At 41.3% G+C, this 20,007-nt stretch overlaps 1 protein-coding gene across 1 annotated transcript in view; it reads right to left on the bottom strand.

Annotated features, from left to right (window-relative positions):
* The window catches only part of HSD17B12 (hydroxysteroid 17-beta dehydrogenase 12), a 90,738-nt gene that overhangs the window by 26,184 nt on the left and 44,547 nt on the right, over window positions 1-20,007 (bottom strand). Inside the window, exons 4-6 of the mRNA XM_049825802.1 lie at window positions 10,595-10,705; window positions 5,765-5,829; window positions 4,649-4,693 (exon numbers count right to left, since the gene is read on the bottom strand). Coding sequence (XP_049681759.1) covers window positions 4,649-4,693; window positions 5,765-5,829; window positions 10,595-10,705 — 221 coding nt within the window. The remainder of the gene's footprint in view (window positions 1-4,648; window positions 4,694-5,764; window positions 5,830-10,594; window positions 10,706-20,007) is intronic.

The following is a 20,007-nucleotide window of genomic DNA, read 5'->3' on the forward strand; positions in this document are numbered from 1 at the left end:
TAGTGAAAAACCCCAAGGCTTTTGACCTGATATTTTATTCAGTGCCAGAATACGTTTGGTTTGTGTCTCAAAATGCGATATCAAAAAATTATAATACAAACCTATGTTGCCTGAACTGCCACCAACAAACACAAAAGAAAAGTACCACTTTTTAAATCCCTCTAGAAGCCTGAGAGGAGGTTATGACAGGAACCATGAAACTTCACATACTACCCCACCTTCTTCCTCATTTACCTGTCAACTCAATCCTTGTATAAGGCTGTATTAAGTCTCAAGCTTTCCTGAGAAAATACCACGAACAAAAATACTTTGTTCTATTCACATGTTGTAGTTTAACCCCAGCCAGCAACTAAGCACCATGCAGCCACTCTATCACTCCCCCCCCGGCTCAGCTGGACAGGGGAGTGAAAACATAACAAAAGGCTTGTGGGTCGAGATAAGGACAGGGAGAGATCACTCAACCAATTACCATCACAGGCAAAACAGATTTGACTTGGGGAAAATTAACTTAATTTATTGCCAATCAAATCAGAGTCGGTGATGAGAAATAAAACCTAAATCTTAAAACACCTCCCCCCCCTCCCCCCCTTCTTCCCAGGCTTAACTTTACTCCCAATTTTTTCTACCTCCTCCCCCCAGCAGCGTGGGGGGACAGCAAATGGGGGTTACGGTCAGTTCATCACACATTGTCTCTGCTGCTTCATCCTCTTCAGAGGCAGGACTCATCACACTCTTCCCCTGCTCCAGCGTGGGTCCTTTCCCCGGGCTACAGTCTTCAGGCACAGACTGCTCCAGCGTGGGTCCCCCGCAGGGTCACAAGTCCTGCCAGAAAACCTGCTCCAGCGTGGGCTCCTCTCTCCAGGGGTCTACAGGTCCTGCCAGGAGCCTGCTCCAGTGTGTGCTTCCCACGGGGTCACAGCCTCCTTCGGGAACCCACCTGCTCTGGGCGTGGGGTCCTCCCCGGGCTGCAGGTGGAGATATGCTCCCCCGTGGACCTCCCTGGGCTGCAGGGGGACAGCCTGCCTCACCGGGGTCTTCATCACCACGGGCTGCAGGGGAATCTCTGCTCTGACACCTGGAGCATCTCCTCCCCCTCCTTCTGCACTGACCTGGGGGGCTGCAGGTTCTTTCTCTCACATGATCTCACGTCTGTCTCCAGCTGCCATTTCTGTGCCTGCTGCAACTTTCTTCCCTTCTTAAATATGTTCTCCCAGAGGTGCTGCCGCCATCACTGATGGGTTCGGCCTTGGCCAGTGGTGGGTCCGTCTTGGAGCCGGCTGGCACTGGCTCTGTCGGACTTGGGGGAAGCTTCTGGCAGCTTCTCACAGAAGCCACCCCTGTAGCCCCCCTGCTACCAAAATCTTACCGTGCAAACCCAATGCATTATGGCATCACCAAGACCCAAAGCACTTCTTGTTTTGTATAGAAGAACAGAGTAATTCCTGCACTGCACATCACCATAAAAATGCAACATTTCTCAGAGAGCTTAAAAAGAGTCTACTGTAGTTGGGGGAGGGCAGGCAGGGCAGTGTTCAGTCACGTTTTTTAACCAGAATTTTACAAGATGTGAGATTTCCAATGTGTTTTACGTAGTTTTACGTAGCTTGTCTTCAGCGGTATACAGGGTGCTTTGAAGACAGATCACAGTAATCACAACGCTTCATGCCAGACTGATTGAGCCCCAAAATTGCACCGCTGTGGGGTTTATGGGTGACCTAACCCAACAGTGCTCTTAGGACATGATGGGGGCAGGCAGGACGGGAAACAAGTTCTCAAACGTTATGGAGAACTTCATAGTATTAGATCCTTCACAGTCAGAAAAAGTATTAAACAGCAGGACCAACTAGGCTGATTATTTATCCTGTGAGGTGAAGATGGGGTCTTATCTCTCAGTGCACCCCTTCTTACATGCTGCATATTCCCATGGAAATCCAATGAGCTGCCCAACAAAGAAAAAGATGGGTCAAAACGTAAGGGATGAACGTTACCCTTCAAAAATGCCTACACTTGTGGCAACAAAACAGACCTTAACTTTCTGCAGAATCAAACTGTGCCGAACAGCTTGACTTTCCCACTTCAAGCTTAAGGAGCATTTCAGCCAGAACTGAAGTGGAGGTATTTGACGTGCGCCAGAAGAGTTAGGCTGTCCAACAGAGGTGTTGCTGATGGCACATGGTGAAGGTTACTGAGAAGACAGGGGGTATCATTACCTTTTAAGCACTGAGGAAGTTTGGTCCAAAAGGCAAGGAAGCAGATGGCAATGCTCCACAGTACAACAGTAGGCAGTTTATGTGACAACTCTGAGGAGGATCTGGAGATACTGTGAGCAGAGCCTGAACAGGTACTAGCAAAACCTGCTCTGCCTCTCCTGTACCCTCACCTTTTCAGCAGACCTTCATCTCTTTGCTTAATAACTCGGTGCTCTCTTCTGTCTCAAATTTCATGGTTTTAATCAGGCCAGAAGAGAGAATATTATTGGTTTTTTTAAACACACTTATACCCCTGGATAAGAGATGATATCAACCTAAAATACTGAACTAAATATTCACAGGATTACATCCCAAAAATCTAAGTGAAAAGACACACAGACTTTTCCTAAAATTATTTTTTTCCTACCATGATTCTCTGATTCTATGGGTTCTCCTGAAAAAATGACTTGCAGATGGTACATATCTCTAATGTGCTCCTCTCCCCCAAAACAGTAAGCATCTGGCATGCCTACTGTTTAATTACACAACAGGCTCATGCAGGAGGAAACATTTTCAAGCCTGGAAGCTTATGCTCAAATTCTGATTATGCCCAGTAGCAGGAGCTGTTCACGGTCAAGAAAAAAAAGTTTTCAAACAGAAGGAAAAACGCTATTAACACACAGCAAGTAGATATTCGGTAAGTTTTTATACATGTGAAGACAACCATGTTAGAATGTGAAGAGGCTGACAGGATCCAAATTTTAAAAGAAACTGTATGACAACTTCGTTAAATTGTTGACCACCACTGATTATAAACATGATGACTCAAGCCACAAAATAGCGCTACTTTATTCTGGAAGCCAATATAATCTGACTGCATCTCTGGAATTTTAGGTGTATTCTGAGTTAAAGTAGACCTCAACAATTGTTCTACCCGCCCATCTTCTGAAATAGATTTTGAAGTTGCTCATCTGTAACTTTTCTATTTTAACAAAATGCTTCCAGGAAGACTGACACCCCAAATTCTTTAATCGCTGAATACTGCACTCCCTCTGCTGGCACAGCACAGATGTCACACCTTAGCAGAGGCATTCTGCTGATTACTCTCAACTCCAACTAAGAGGTCTATGCATGACAACATTTCTTCAGATTTATACCTGGTGTAGCTCTGTTAACATTAAAAAAAGTCTGCTAAATTACTTCCATAAGAGAAAACTTTCAAAGGTACCATTAATAACTGATTTCTGTGATGAAATCTTGCAGCAGTGCAACAAGACACCATGGGCCACAATCCTACTCTGTCAACTAAAAATCCGTACTCGTCAGGCTAGCAGTCATTTTTCTAGGTGAAAAGTTTCTAAAGACTCACTGTTGTAGTACTTCTATCTTTGCAACAAGTAGTTTTAAGATGTCAAATAAAACACACACGAAAGTGAGAGTTAGCAGCAGCAAGCTCACATTAACAATCCCATTCCGTCACGCAACAGCTGCATCTTCATATTTTACCTATGTTTTAATAAGGTGTGAAAAACTTACAGAAGCAGTATTTTAGAGGTCCTCTGCCTCCTCACATGGAAACAAAACACTTACAGTTTAGACTCCCCGAGAGCACCGTACTAGATGAATTTAGTACTTGACCTAATCAGACCAGCTCCAAGGAAGTAAAAATCTTTCAAGCCAGCTTTGAAACATCTAGTATTTTAGCTTTGAGGCAAAAGGTTAACCCTGAGCAAATGGAGATTCAAGTTTTGTCATACATAAGAAGAGAAAGTTAAGGTTTAGCAGTGAATAATCACAAGGGGTTTCTTCAGCACTCACTGGAAATAGACTGACTCCCTATGTCACGTAAGCAGCTGCTATTCCCTCTGCTCCTTTTAAGTTTTGAAATACTAGGATGAAAATCTGATTTTAGAATGGGCCTCATATTAACAAACAAGGGAAGAGCCATATGTTCTAGCCTGAAGTCACGTTGATTTCTTCTCAATAAAAACTTCAGTTTAAGTATCAAAAAGGGAAGGTAACTTTATTTCAAAAGTTAATGCACCCTTCTGTGAACTTGGTTTTCCTTCTTGCTCATCTATTTTGCAGAAAATATTAAAGTACCTTCTCACTACAGTGTACAAAAACCTTAGGTGTGCAGAGATAACAGTTGCCCACCCCAAGAAACACAGATACAGGGGAAGAAGAATGAACGATTTACAAGAAGGACTAGAAGGACAAGCACAAGGAAGCATTAAGTGTTGTTTTGTGTGCATACGTTGCTTTTCCAAATAGCTATTCAGTATCTTTGCAACAAAATTATATTTCATACAACAGTCATAACCTCTGGGTCACTCTAAGATGAAAAATGAACCTGTGGTCCAACAGCCGAAAGTAATTGCTTCAGGCAACTCAATTTTAATTGTTTACCGGTTTTGAATTAAGACATCAAGAACTAGTGTTGATTATGGGGCACTTACCTTACAAACAGCCATGATGTTAATGTTGACCATTTTGTCGATTGTCTGCAAGAAAACAAAGTTTTGGGGTTTGTTCCATTTTAAGTTATTTGATCAATATTTACACACCTTCTGGGTTTAAGTGCCAGGATAAATTAAACCTTACAGTTATACATCGACCTTACTCCTTGCCTTCCTGCTTAAGTATCAGGAACAGCAACAGACTTTCAAAGCAAAGCCTGTGAATTGCTCTTGGTCAAGTTTTATCTCTGATTAGGGACTCATACTAATAAAGAACACCCCAGATGTGTCATGTCAGTGTATCATGTCAGTGATACTATTTCCTAACACTATTTGCAATATTTATGAACTTTAATAAATTCTGACATTTTAGACATCTTCATAAATTAATGTCTATATTTTGCCCTTCACCATTTCATAACAGCATCCTAGTGACTTAAAGTTTATTCGTCAGGTAAAAAAAATGGGATTTTATTGCTAAATATTATGAAGCTTATTTGAAAGTGAACCAAGAACCAGACACATTTATCAATACTTAAGCAGAAAACACAAAACCACAGTGGATACAGTGAGCTACATGGGGTTTTGGAAACAAAATCATACACCAGCGAAATTGTTCATAATCAGAATTTTCAACGTACCCAATGCAACCAAGATTGTCCCTACATTACGAACTGTCTGAAATGGTCGTAGTAGAGTTTTGTAACAGTGTTATAGAATATGCAGCTTCTATTCATTAAGCTGCTTGCTTCTCTTCCCTTCAGTCACTTAAGAACCCCCCGCCCCAAGTTAATACGGCTCATGAACAACAGCCAGATGAGACCATGGACAGGAGTGGAATTCAGATACTGAGCCCAGAGCATCTGTCTGAAATAGAAATATAAAATGAAGCAGCAGGGAAGAGTATGTAAAAAACACAACACAAAAAACTGACACTGCCATCATCTGAATTGTGCTGTGTTGCTTATGTAAATCTCTCAGCTTTTTGAACCCTTAATTCTAATCAGAAAACCTTGTTACGTGGGTACCTTAACCAAACCTAAACATATTTGCCATATCCGTTAAGCATTTCGTGCTAAGGACTAGAACACTAGAAGATGCCACAAAAGCACTTACCTTCTCCAGGTCTGGAATATCAAGAAAATATTCAGGATAAACATAGGAAATTCCCACATTGTTGACTGAAACGAAAGCATGAAGTTTTAATTAGATTGCTTGGGCGCCACCTGATTTCTCATGCTCTGATTAACGGCAATTTTCAGGCAATACTCTTAAAACGTTGCATTTAAAACATTCTAAGCCCTCTAGCCAAGTTTCCTGAACTGTAAGTCTACTTGTGCACCCCAAAGTGGGAACGTCAGAGTGAATCCGCCAGCCATTTTCAGCGTGTAAACGTTTAATTCTCCAATTGTTTGAAAGCTGGCCCATTTAGCACTTCGTGCCCATCTTCCACCACTTTTCACCACGCAGGGGAAGAACCTTTCCTCTTTCAGAAACGCCAGCACGCGCCGTGCAAGCGTACGAGCGACATCGGCACGGAGTTCTGAAACACGAGTAGAATAAGATACCCAAAAAAAAAAAAAAATCCTGGCATGTGTCCCCAGTACTTCTCTGGCCAGTCACTCCCTCCCCGGGGGGGCTGCGATCAGCCATGGCTTTCGGGACACGCACCACGAACCCACCCACCTCAGCGCGGGGTTTCCCGCCGAGGAACGCGACGGGCAAGCCCGCTGCTGCGGTCACGCCAGGCCCCGGCTCGGCCCGGCCTAACAAGGCGAAGGGCCCGGCCCAGCCCGTCCCGGTGAAGGGAAGGGCCCGTCCCGGCGGGGCCCAGCCCGCCCTGTCGAGGCCCGTCCCGGCGGTAGATGGCAGCAGGAGCCCGCAGCGCTCCGGCGGCTGGTAGCTGAGGTGGAGAAGGGGGTTCGGAAAGGCAAGGCACCACCGGGCAGGCTGTGTCCCCCCTCCCCGGCACCGAGCAGCCCGTGTTGCGGAGGGAGGTGATCTGCCCTCCGAAAGGGTTTCTGGCCCGCTCTCGCTGCACGGACCCGAGATGGAGGTGCGCCACAGCAAAGCCTTCTCCCCGTCACACCTGCGAAGTCTTCCCCCCTCTCCGTGGCAGCATTTAAAATTAACCCAGAGGACATATTAATTACTTAAACCTCCCCCCCAAACGCTTCAGACTGGCAAGGTTTTATTCTCGGACACAAAACCGATACCCGTTCTGGAATCCCAACACAAGTAGGGGAAAACTTCTCATACCGTCAGAAAACAACACCGCTCTGCAGCCTCAAACTTAATAAAGCATATTGATATGGAGACAAAAAAAGCAAGCAAATGGGATCTCCGTTCCCTAAGTAGCCGTTCTTCATCTTACGCAAGTGAATCGTGTGACATTTGGTTGCTGTGGCAACATTTTAGATTTATATAGTGTCTTACACCCCAGAGAATCCCAAAGCGCTACAGATGCTCAGCGGCATCGGGCACCTCCAGGGCAGGAGTCTACACAGGGTAAGAAACACTGTCAAAAGGTACTGATGCCTTTTTTTAAAAACAAACAAACAAACAAAAAAAAAAAACACACCAAAAAAAAAAAAACCCAAACCAAAAAAAACCACAAACCAACACACCCCCCCCCGAAAAAAAAAAAACACCAAACAAAAGAAACAACAAAAAACCCAAACCCCAAAAACAAACAAAAAAAACCCCTACCCCTGTGCCAAAAGCTATTATTTTGACACCCAACCTAAAAGATACTCAAGTTATCAATAGGGATAACAGGCAGGAGAGGTTCTGGCCAAATGCACAAACTTCATTCAGAGACTTCCCTCAGATGACAGCTGGACAGAGTCCAGACCTTTGTGTATTTATGGGAACCCTTAGTTCATTAGTCATGCTGTGCGTTTCAAATTTTTAACTTTTAGGTAACCTTTAAAAATACAGGAATTGAGGGGAAAAGGGAGTTGGCAAATTCCCAGCAGACATTTGCTATATTTAGAAAGAGACAAAAGTTTTGAAAAGGAAGAAGGTCCAATCTTGCTATTGCCAGAGTGAGCCAGTTTTTTTTCCTTTTCTTCATCCTAAAATAAACTATTTTTCAGTCCATCTCTCTGGAAAGGATTTTGGCTATGAACTGTGGCAGGGTTTGGGGACTAGCCTTGGTTATTCTCTCCAAATTTAGAGTATTTATATGATTCATGCTACAGAAACAGTCACACAAAATTCATACCCTTTACTGCAGACTGGGTCCCAGATACGTGCCCTTCCACTTTCAGCAATCATTTTCTACTAGATCATATTTTGCCACAGTTTGGAACAGGGTATTAAAAAAATTAATTTTCAGTTTGTACAGGCATATTTTACCTAGAGAAATCTGGATAACAAGAGGGTAAGATACTGTCCAGCTCAAATGCCTTTCCAGAATCACTGCAATTTAAGAACACCAAAAGGAAGATTTCCCACCTCTGCTTGTTTAACATATTGCTGTAGCTAGCACATGTTCGAAGTCACTGACAGACGCTGTTTTGAACACACAGCAAAACATTATGTAAACTCTTTTAGCCTTCGTATGTGGGTGAGAAGAAGCTTCCAAATAAGAAGTTTACAGGGATTTCATTCTGTAAGTACTTTAGTTAGACTGTGCAACTGTATAATCAGAAGCTCGATCTTGAGCAGTATACGTGGAGACTCCTGTGTTTCTTAAGTATAAGGCTAAAAAATAGTCAGCATTGATCACTGGCAACTATGCTGTGCTACTAATGCTTCTCATACCTACTGTTCCAGGTGAGACCTAAAGAAGAAAATATACTGGAACCTGAGAACTCATCCCTTACAGCTGTTCTCATTCAAACCCATGTTTTCCTTCACACAAACGTGAAAAACACAGATCAGCAAAAGCTGTATTTCAGATTGCAACAAAAGCTACAGAATTTAAAATACAAGGCACTAAAGCATGAAATTAATTGCCATAAAAAAAATTAAGATACAGTCTTTCTGGAGTAGCCATCATCTGTGTTGAAAAATTACATTGGCAAGTGGTTTCTATTAATACAGCTATATCTGGGGGGAAAAAAACCCCCTACGTATCACGTAATCTGATGATCTCAAGCATGAGATCGACTAAAACTGCTAGTGATTAGTTAGAAGAGAGATTTCTGTAAACCTGCACTGGCAATGGCTGCAAGAAAAAAAAAAAGCAGAGGAACTCAGCTAGAGACTACACAACTCTAAAGCATTCAGTTGCTATTTTTACCATGTTTTTAGTCAAGGTGCTCACGCAAATAAAAGCAAGAACCAGGATCTGTTTGAGGAACATGCTTGTTTTCCTGTAATAAGCTTACACAAAATTTGAGACACGTTCATCACTGCTTTAGTGCCCACTTTGAGCAAGACTACAAAGAGGCAGACTTCCATGATTTTGTGCATTACCATGACCTTATCACAGCCGAAGAAATAATAAAAAACTCTTCCACTGTGGATATGTACCTCACACAGTAAAAGGTTTGCTGGTGTTTCGAGACTTTTAAGTGATACACTATTCTGCAGCAATTGCTATGTGACAGGCAGCTTGCAAGCCTTACATTCCCCGAGTTGATTTTGACAGGACAGATGAGAACAGACATTAATTTTAATCTTCAAAGTTTCTTTGGAACTTATTTCCTTCAGAAACCAGAAACGAGGCATCCGCAGCTTTGTCAAAACTACTCTTTACACAAAACACATTGTTGGCAGTTGTAGTTACTCCAATGGATTTGAATTTTTATAGCAATTAAATACTGGATGTCACGAGTTGTACATACTCAAATCTCAAGTCAGAAGTACTAGGGAACATTCTGGGCTTTATCCTTTAATGTTATTTTTTAAATGAATTTTTACATACACTATTTTCTTGGGTATTATTTGCAGACATTGTACAACAAGATTCATCTATTAATAACAAAGTTCCTGTAGTATATCACCACGTGTATAATGAATTTATTTTGAAATTTGCTTTTTAAAAAAACAGTTCTAGCTCCAATTACTGCACTGCAGGTTAGTAAAATGAGTTTTGTAGTGAGAAGTACTTCATCAGATGAAATATACCAGTAGATGTCTGAGCCATACAACTTTATAAAAGGTCCATGCCTAATGTTTAACCATCACAGGTTCTCATCCCCATGTTGAGTAACTGTAGAAATACAGGATATGCACAGGCATACGTGCTTCCAAGAAAAGAACCAGAAAACTGATAAGCAACTGCCTTTACCTCACTGTTCTGAAAAGATTCAGGTAAACTGCTGTTATGTTTAAACTCTTCCTAGCTTGTGATAAACAGCTTCTTGAAATCGCCTCATTTCTACATTCGACAAAGTATCTGGATGGATCACCTTGTCTTTTCAAGGACCACCACACCACCTACACTCCTGCACTAACACAAACCATACTCGGGCATATTGTGTTGCTACCAGCAAAAGAACTACAGCTTACCAACATGACCAGAACATGCTTAAAACTTTTGAAGCGGGAACCAGTTAACTTGATGCTATAGTGTAATGATTAAATTTCAACAGCTCTATAATTACAAGTTAATGGTTCTCCCACAGGGCTCTACTGCTAAGCTGAATCTAAGTACCTGGAGCTTGCTTAGGTTCTAAGGTGGCATTAGGTCAAGTCACTGTGCAGGCAGCCATAAGCTAAAGAGCTTTTAGCAATCACAGAATAGCACATTGAAAACATTCAATAAGCATCACAATTCCTAGAACGTAGGCACTCATGCAAGCACCATCTCGTGTAGCATATCAACGGGAAGCTAAAAAAAACCAACCCATCAAGCATGCAGCAACATAGTTTTAGTCAGGCAAACATTAACTTCTGTGAATTGGTTTCAATAAACTTCAATATGGGAAAAAGTTAGTAGGCATGTCAAGACGAAACACCACTGTGAAAGATTTAGAAAGATCAGATACAAACCTAAAACACCAATCTCCAGGCCTTCCAATCCCGCTTTGATTCTACTGTAAATTTCTTCTCTCTCTCCAAAGTCTGCCACAATGACTTTTGTTTCCACTTTGTACTTCTCCTCTAGAAAAAAAAGAGTTTAACTTTGAAATAGTTGAATTACCATTCAGATAGTAAGAATATATCAGTTATTACAGTTTTACAAAATATTATTTTAAGTAGCTAATATTACACATTAACATTTTCACCTCTGCAATAGGAATCCTTGAATCTTAATATAACCTGCACAAGAAGTTTGCGACATTAAGCTGCTTCTGGTGAGAACATACATTCTCAAATGATTCAGCACATTTTTGTAAGGGACACCGAAGATGGCAAGAAAACAAATTATACAGGTTTGCACAGAATAAAAAAAAAATGCAGAAATCAGAAAACGCAGGTAAAAAACAGTGTTCAAGTACAACTTGACAAGAACACTTTTTTCCAACTTAAGCCAGATGAATGCTGAATGCTTCAGACCAAGCAAAACAATTCATTATTGCCTTCTGTTTCCATTCTGACTTCTGATGCCACAGAACTTTTTGAGTATTTAGTATTTTGAATATAAATCAAAAAGGGAACATGTGGGTGAACAAGAAGACCAGAACTTCAAGTTTAATCATTCCAAAACCAGTCTGATATGCTGTCATCTCCAACCTTAACAGAACAGGAAAAATACACATAGCCGGCTACATTCTGAAATAGAAGCAAGCAAGTATTGAAAATACTTCACATAAAAAGCAATTCTGCTTCCATCAAGCTACGTTAATTACACTGAATTAAAATCAGTACAATGTCCTCTCAGACTTCAAAAGAGCAGAACAGTGGCTTAACATCGCAGCATCTCTGCTTTGCTGCACCTGACTCCCACCCCAGCATTCCTTAAGGAACCTGTATACAGCTTGAGAAGGATTTTGCAGCACTTTGCCCCCAGAGCCATTCATAAAAGCAGTGCCATGTTAAAGGAAAAGAATCATTCACAAAAAGATTAGAAGCAGCCAGATTCCCATGATGCTCCTTCTCATTCAAGGGAAAGCCGCGACTCCCATGATCCTGCCGTCCATTCATGCAGAATCATGAATCTACTGAACTCGCTGGTTTGCTGGCTGCCTCCCCCCTGCCCCCCCCCCCCAAATATCCCTAATGGCAGATGAAATTATTTCTCCTCCTTTTCCCCTCTCCCCACCCTCAATCTCTTCATCTCTCCTGAACAGCTGCATTGTTTAAAAATCCCCTGAGAGATGTTGCTATGTCAAATGACAACGTAAATAGCATTAAGCCCCTACTGCAGTAGCAGTCTTGTGATCACGTCAGAAGAAAATCAAGTTCAACATTGGGGGGGGGGTCAGAAACGGTCTATTTTTGAACACAGCTGTTCTAATATTTAGCACACACGTTTGAGTTCTTACAGGACGCTGAATTAAAAGCGGCGTTAGAGGCACACCTAATATGTGCAAGTGTGCTGGGTGGGCAAAGCCCAAGTCGCGCACTTCTACAGACATGCCATTTTTAACTGTTTTGTGGGATCTGCAGCTGTCTTCACTGCCACTCAGATGCCTCATGAAATGGGAGCTGTTTAAAGGACCCAAACACCATCCTCACAAATTTGTTCAATTAGTACTGGCCCTTTGATACTAAACACTCTTCATTAGGATTGTTACCCATCTACCTTTGAAGCCTTTTGAAATCACTACAGGGATACTGAGAGGATAAGGTAAGGGGGGGGGGGGGGGGGGGGTGGTGGGTGGGAATCAGAAGACTTATTACTATAAATAGAAAAAAAAATTAAAAGTCCTCACACCACTGTTCACACAGGACCCTTCTGCAAGCCTTTAGAAGGTTAGCAAAGAGCCATTACATTTAAGGTAGCTGAGCAATACACCTATAAAGAGATGCAGCACCTTTTGTGGACGAAGGGTGGGTGGTACAGTGTAGAAAAACATACGAGAAGTAGAAGACTGCCTACTGGTATGGCCAGAGGACACAGGCTTTGTATGGTTACTCATTGCAAACACGCAAGAGTGTCTTGCCCCAGCAGATGCCACCCGCTGACCAAACCCTCCCTCCCCATTTCACACCAGCGTTCAGGTAAACTGTAACTTCTGTGTACCCCATGCTCTGTCCCAGAATCTGCAATAGGTGGAATGATCCGCTACATCAGAGAAAAGACTAGTAGATACACCTGATAAAGTGGTTCCATGTCAAACAGTGATGCAAATAGCATTAAGTCACTTCTGCGTAAGCTTGTCCTAATAGTCAGAGCACAAGGTGCAGAGAACAGATGTGCTCTGCTTTGTATGAACAATCGAAAAGGGAATTTCCTTGATCTTAAGAAGGATTAAGATGTTCTCAAACAGATGGACTAGAAGAGGGTAGCACACATCCTTGTTTTATCTGCCAAAAAGACTCTGAGATGTAGTGTAATAGAGAAAGAAGCAAGCAGGCTATGTCCTAATCTGGGGTATCTAGCAGTGACCGGGCTCTTGCTGTCCAAGAAAAGAAAACCTGAAACTCCATAATGAAACTCCTTCAGCTTGAAGACCATGAGGTACTCGGGAGCCACAGGGAGGGAAAGAAGAGTATCAAGCCAGTTTTTGCAGTCAGCAGCTAAAGGATCCAAAAGAACTGATATTATCTGCCAGCGTGTCCAGCATTCCTGATGATACATTGAAAAGTGAACCTTACGTTTCATCTTTGTAACTGGTACTTCAAATGCTTCTTAGCAGGGAACTGAATATTCCACCACCATATTATCAACAGTTGTGGGGACTGAATGTTACACCACCACACTACGAACAGCAGTGCAGCAGTCAGTCATCACCTACCCATCAGGTCTCAAGGATGGGAAAGGAAGTTCAGCAGACCTCCTTCACATTTCTCCACTCTGACAAACCAGTGTTTTAATCACTTCATTTACTAAAAATCTCAGGTGAGATCAGTATTGACCCTACAAATAAGTTTTAACCTAAAGTTGCACAGGTCCAGTTAATTTACAGGGTCTGTTTGACCTGAGCCAAGACTTCTGGTAACTTAGCAAGTGACCAACTATGCACAACAGTATCCTGGTAATCTAATAAAAGCAGACATGATCTTCTGCAACCACAACATCATTTAAAAAATAAGTTGTTGACCACAAAAAGCCTTGACAAAACATCTTCACAGCTGTGGGAATGCTGAACAAACCAATAGTCATAATGGTGATGAGAGCAGGATGGTACAAATGTTGTACAAAACAAAAAGGCAAAGTGAACTTTTGAGGAAGATACTGGGATGGATTCTTTCGAAGATCCGGATAGCAACCCAAGAACATAATCAGAACATCCCAGACCAATACCTATAGAAAAACAGTTCTCATGCAAACAAAGGCAGTATAAAAACTACCCCTGAGGAGGGGAACATAATATAACTGAAAAGCGTGTCACTTTTTGCACAGGTGGTAAAGAACTGACCTCCTGAGGCATGTTCCCATTCTACGCCTTCCTGCACAATACAGGATGAGACGGTCTGGAAACAAATAGGCTATTTAACCACGTTCTTCACATACACACCATCAGAAATACAAACACTTTTATGGATAATCCCTTGAAGAAAACACTGCCTTTGGTATCCTCAGAAGAGTACTCCAAATAGTGTCTCAAATTTGGTTAAGGTGCCACTACTCCAAATAGGTATAAAGACATTTAAGCAGTCATTCCAGGTCTGTCCAGAGGTCCATCTATACAAGTATTTGGTATTCTGTAGCAGATGAAAGAGGAAAATGGTATCAAAAAAAAAAAAAAAAAAGGAAAGTACACAGTAATGTTTCCTCAATTTATTATCCCAAGCTCCAAGAGTTTGTTGCTCTGAAACTTCCAGAGCTGGGTCTGTCTACCCTGATGGCCTTCAGCCAATTCTTCCTACAGCTGTTTGCCCAATCACTATAAATCCTTATACACTTTCAGCACCCACACCACCCCACTGCTGCCACGTTTTTTGCTTGTGAACCTGCCAAAAGCAGAACTGACCAAATTTCAAATTGGTGTTCCTGGATCCATTCTGATTGCTCCGAGAGTAGGTTTTTGAGCTGCGATCTCCTCTTCCTCAGTCGTACCTCGTAACAGTATTTTTTTCTTTCCCATTCCTGTCACTATGCATTGGTTGATACTGCACTGTCATTTGGTTGCTAACATTGAAGAGGTAACTTACTTCTCTTACTTCTCAGTTTTGAGCTGGAGGACATTAAGATGTTAACATCTACTTGTTTTCATGTCAATCTTTTCAGTTTCCTATGCATGTCAGACTTCTCCTATGCATCTAGATTTTTCATGATTTGAACCTGCCTCTTTCAGCTTTTACAAATCCTACCTTATTGAATTTCACAAGCACAAGGAAGGTGGAATGGAGACAGCAAAACCAAAAGCCACGTCCATCCTACACCTTCCTTCTAAGGGATCTCCACCATGATAAACTTTTAAATACACTCACACTTTGAAAAGAAACGATGCATCACATTATATGTCCAGATCTCAACAGTCTTCCTATACTCTGGGTTTTCATTTTTATACAAACATCGTCTAATGTTCATGAAAGTTCTTGCAAACAAAAGAGTTCGACATTTTAAAATCAGAAGCTAAATGGTCAAGTTCAGGATGTTTATTAAAAGTATACCCGTGTATTCATACATAAGTCATCAACAGTTCACAGGAAAAGAATATCTACTCTTACACATATGTGACATTAGCGTTTACATACAAATGCAAGAACTAATGCTGCTAAAGAGCAGATTAAGCCTAAAAGGTCCAGAGGAGACCCCCAGTTCAACCTTACATTGGAAACAGTACCTCCAGATGCCAAATGAAATTAAGTTTGTAGCCAGAAAGATCATAAGTGAAAGATGCTGCATGATGGGGGCTGGGAGGATGGGGGGGAACAATACTCAAGGAAGACTGGTAGAGATGGAAATCACGCACTTCAGCAAGCAGGCACGACTGAAGCATCAGAGAACTTTAGACAGAAAAGTAAAGAAAGGACAATTCAGCGGCAGAAAGCACACCAGCACCATCCTGAGCAACAGCCGAAAAGACACAACACTCATCTTATTTCTCATCTGTAAGATGGTTAGTTACAACCTCACTTGATGAAGCAAAAGCTTAATTAACTCCAAAGGCCAGAGAGATGTCTGTCTGACTTAGAGGAAATGTACCCAGCGTCTTGCTATGCAAGGAAAACACTAATCCAAATGATCAGGCAAATTAGGGCACACCTTTCCTACTAAAAAGGGTCAGGTGCAAAATAGCACTGCATTACCTAGAACACCAGAGAAAAGGTTCACACTGGAATTAAAAAAAAAAAGTGGAAAGTTAGAAACTACAGTGAGCTACATCCTAAATAAAGACTAACAAAGAATTGTGAAGTGGCTGGAAGTAAGTAAGCATCTTCAAATTTATTTTTTTGGAAGCTTGCAAATAATTCGAAGCAGCAGCCCCCCCTAAACTGAAATCTTGGTTGATGGGCTAAGAAAATGCTAAGGAAACGAAGCTTTCAGACACAGATAAACTGGGCTCGCAAGAAGGTTCCCCCAGAGGAATAAACTTGTGTACTCAGATTCGAAAGCAAACGGACACCAGCCCAGCGGTCAGAAGCAGCTCGGTTTACCTGACAGAAGCAGTGTCAGTGCTAAAGGGCTCTGCGGTACAAAGTCTTGCTGGGAAACGGGAAAACTAGAAGATCGCCATCCCTAATGAAATAACATTCTTACTTGCACCACCTGTTTCAAAGCAGTTGGCTACAGCAGCTTGAATTTGCACTGAGTATGTTGAAACAAATCCAGTCAACTTTGCAACAGAGAGGTTCAGGATACGAGGCGCACATTGTGAGCAGGTAGTGGGAACAGTTATTTCAAGCTCAGGGAAAGTATATTAAAAACCTCTTGCTAGAACTGAAGCATCTCATCGCTTTGCATTCAAAGCCTCATATAAATATTGCCATCAGAGTGATGTGGTATAAAGCAACAAAAACATAAAAGAAGTCTCACTTGGTCTTTAGCTTCGGGACGGCCAGAGATGCAAGCAAAGCAGTAGAAAAATAGCTCTCCATTCTTCATCGTACAGGAGTGGAAAAATTTGTTTAAGTAAGGAGATTCAACTACATCCACAAATAAAGATGTCACCTTTCCAGTATCACTGCAGTGGCAAAACTCACTGTAATCCAGTACCCAGCCTCCAGAAAGAGAGTTTGTAACCTTTCAATAAAGGTTAAGAAGCTCAGAGATGAAAGCAAAACGTGAAAACCTCCTGCTTTTTAGTACTGTATCTATGCAGGGCAGAGATGAAGAAAAATTTAAGACTACAGAGTGGCTGCAGATAGCTCTACAAAGTCTTTGGTTTTGGTTGGTTTTTTTTTTAAAGGAGAGCCATCCATTTTGGGAATGTATTCAATTTGGGACTTTCAGAGTTCACAGAAGTAGCACACTGAGTGTCATGTATGGAATCTGTTTTCCAGAAGGACAAAATACTTCCAGACTGGTGACAGCAGATTGTTATTACACACTATTATTCACCATATAGAAGCATATTCAAATCAGCTGGGTATAACAAGAGCTAGGGTTTTTTCTGATGATTTTGTAGGGACTTAAGAATGCAAGGAATGAGCTTTGCCTTTCAGCAGAATAGAGACCAGCTGTTAATTACAGTTCCAAGTTACTCAATGAAGTCCAAGATATTGAGAAAGACATGTAAAATAAAATACAAACCTCCTCCTCCCCTGCCCATATCAGTCACAGTGAAATACAGAATTACTAGAGGAGCGTATGGATACTTATGAGCAAAAAGAGCAGAGACCCTGGAGAACCTGCAATATTCTTCGGGAATCAGATCCCAGTAGCACAGGTAACAGATGGAGAAAAGGCGATCTAGTGCAAAACCTCTGGGCTCTTTTGCCACATGCATTTTATTTATGTTTCAACTACAGAGTCCATAGGCAAACTGAATACCTAAAAGGCTAGCCTTTCTGAAGGGATGAGAGCTCCCGTTTCTGTAGCCATATTGGTCCTTGTCCCAAATGACAGATCACGCTTCTCATTTCTGCAAAAGAGGAAACGAGAGAGACCCGGGCCTGCAGAGCAGCACAGAAGATACGGGAGGGTCAGTGCTGAATGTTGCACAGCACAAACCCCATGCAGAAGACACGAGCGTTCAGAAGGGGAGCAGATACGCAGCAACAGATACAGTAGGATTTTTATTACGATATGTAAGTTATAGACAGTTCTGTAAACCTCTGAAGCAGAGTACTGGTAACCTAAGGAATAACAGAATTTGAAGTAAGTTGTAGCCAAAAGAAAGCTCTGTTTGCACCTGGTTTGCAAAAGAAGTCTCCAGGTAGGAACCTGGAGCGGTTTCTGCATAGCATGAGATGCCTGCCTACAATTTAACAGAACTTGCTATGTTTCAACACATTGTTAAAAGCATGCGTGTATGCACATTTGGTCAAGCACTAACAAATAGGTTCAGATTCCTTTCATTCAACTACACATGCAACACTGCCAGGGAAATTTGTTTTGTTTTTTTTTTTTTTTACATACTGCACTAGTTGCACATGTAATTTCATAGATACGGCTTCGTTTAAAATAGTGGATATTTAAAAAGCTAATCACACATAAGTATAGAATGGGTAAAAAATGCCAGACCTTATTTAAAATGTTACAATTCTGTTAAACAGCCTTAAGTTTCAATATACACACACATACACAAGTCAATTCCTCACTTTTCAGCTTTCAGAGACGACACAGCAGAAGATGGAACTCTAACCCAAAGTCCACAAGCCCTTGAGCCACAGGGGACATTTAAGTTTTTCATGTGTATAAGCAAGGCTGTTACTACAAAACATAAGACGCTTTATTAATGCTTGCCTCCATTTGCTCCTCTCTGACTCCCATTACATCAAAATACATTACAGCAGCTAAGATACACTTACCAAGTCAGAAAAAACATTCTTAGCAACACACAGGACCAATCAATAAGCCCACTCACCCAAATATTATGCTCAACATGGTAAGCCTTCCCAAATCAAGCTTGTCCTAATTACAAAGCTAACTGAAAAACACAAAATCAAGCAGCCTGGGGGGCTGCACAGTCAAGCCACCGCAACATTTCCAAATGTCGACGTTATTTCGGCGGTAAAGCCAGCACAGCCTTGATGCCAACCACGCGCACCCCCTCAACTCCAGGACATGGCTACGGGCACCAGAGACCCCAAGGTGTTTCAGAGATAAGTGTAATGTGAGGTGTGGGAAGGTTAGTATTGTGTGACAGGCTGCATCTCAAATTCCCCTTCCTTCTTTCCTCTTTCCCTGACACTATTTTCAACCCCCTCCAAGGCTTTATTTTTTATATTCATTGGTAGTACTGTTTTTTACACAGCGTGAAAAAAGCCATTTTTAATTTACTAACTCATTTTAGGAAGGGCATATGGACTATTTCCAAATCTTCCTGTAATATTTTGTTTTCCTTAATGACATTATTATTGCCTGACTGTGACAATGTGTACACATGATATGTATACACATGTAAACATGAATTTTTCATCAATTTTTGCAAATAAAAGTCAAAATTCTCCAGCTCTATAATTATTAGAACAGATTTTAAAAAAAACACACCACTTTTTTTTCAGATTTAAGTTCAACAGAGTGAATTCCAGAATGACCAGGAGAATTACTTAGTAAGAGGAATTCAAGAGTCACTTACAGAGACTGAAAGGTATCATAGTATGGATTAACAAAAAAATTTTGCCCCTACTCTCAAGGCAATTTCAAGACATTTAAGTCAGTCACTCTACGTGAATTAAAACCAATTTAAAAAGTGAAACAAGCTTCTACGCTAATTTGGCATTATTTTTTATGTCCTGATAGTTTCATCTGCATTCAGCATCCACAAAAAAGCATTTACTGTAGTCAAAAGACAGACACTTAAAAAGCACAGTTTTCAGGGTTCTCCAAAGTGTTACTTGTAAGGGAAAAATATATTGTGCATTAGATGTGGACTAATTAACAAAGTAGTATAGTACCCAGTTCAGCACTGAAAGTGTTGCCCATGCTTAAGGAGTTACACGGCAAGCATATTTGTATCCATTAGTTACACCATTTTTTTAATTGGTTTCTTTTTTTCATATTCATGGAAAATTTTTTTCTGAAGAATTTGTTGTGAAAAACAGATCAACTGAGTTTTCTTTCTCTATGAAGAGCTACTAACTAGCATTAATTATTTTCCTCACCACAACATATTCCTGAAAAAACATAAATGCAATTATCACCATTTCCTCAGCAGAGAAGTCTATCGGGGATTTTTACAGCTTTGACAGATAAAAAGGGCTTGGTGTAATGGAACTCAAACTGCTAAAAAAGTGACAAGAGA

This window comes from Accipiter gentilis, chromosome 22 (assembly GCF_929443795.1).
Source record: "Accipiter gentilis chromosome 22, bAccGen1.1, whole genome shotgun sequence".
In the NCBI taxonomy this organism is placed as follows: Eukaryota; Metazoa; Chordata; class Aves; order Accipitriformes; family Accipitridae; genus Astur; species Astur gentilis.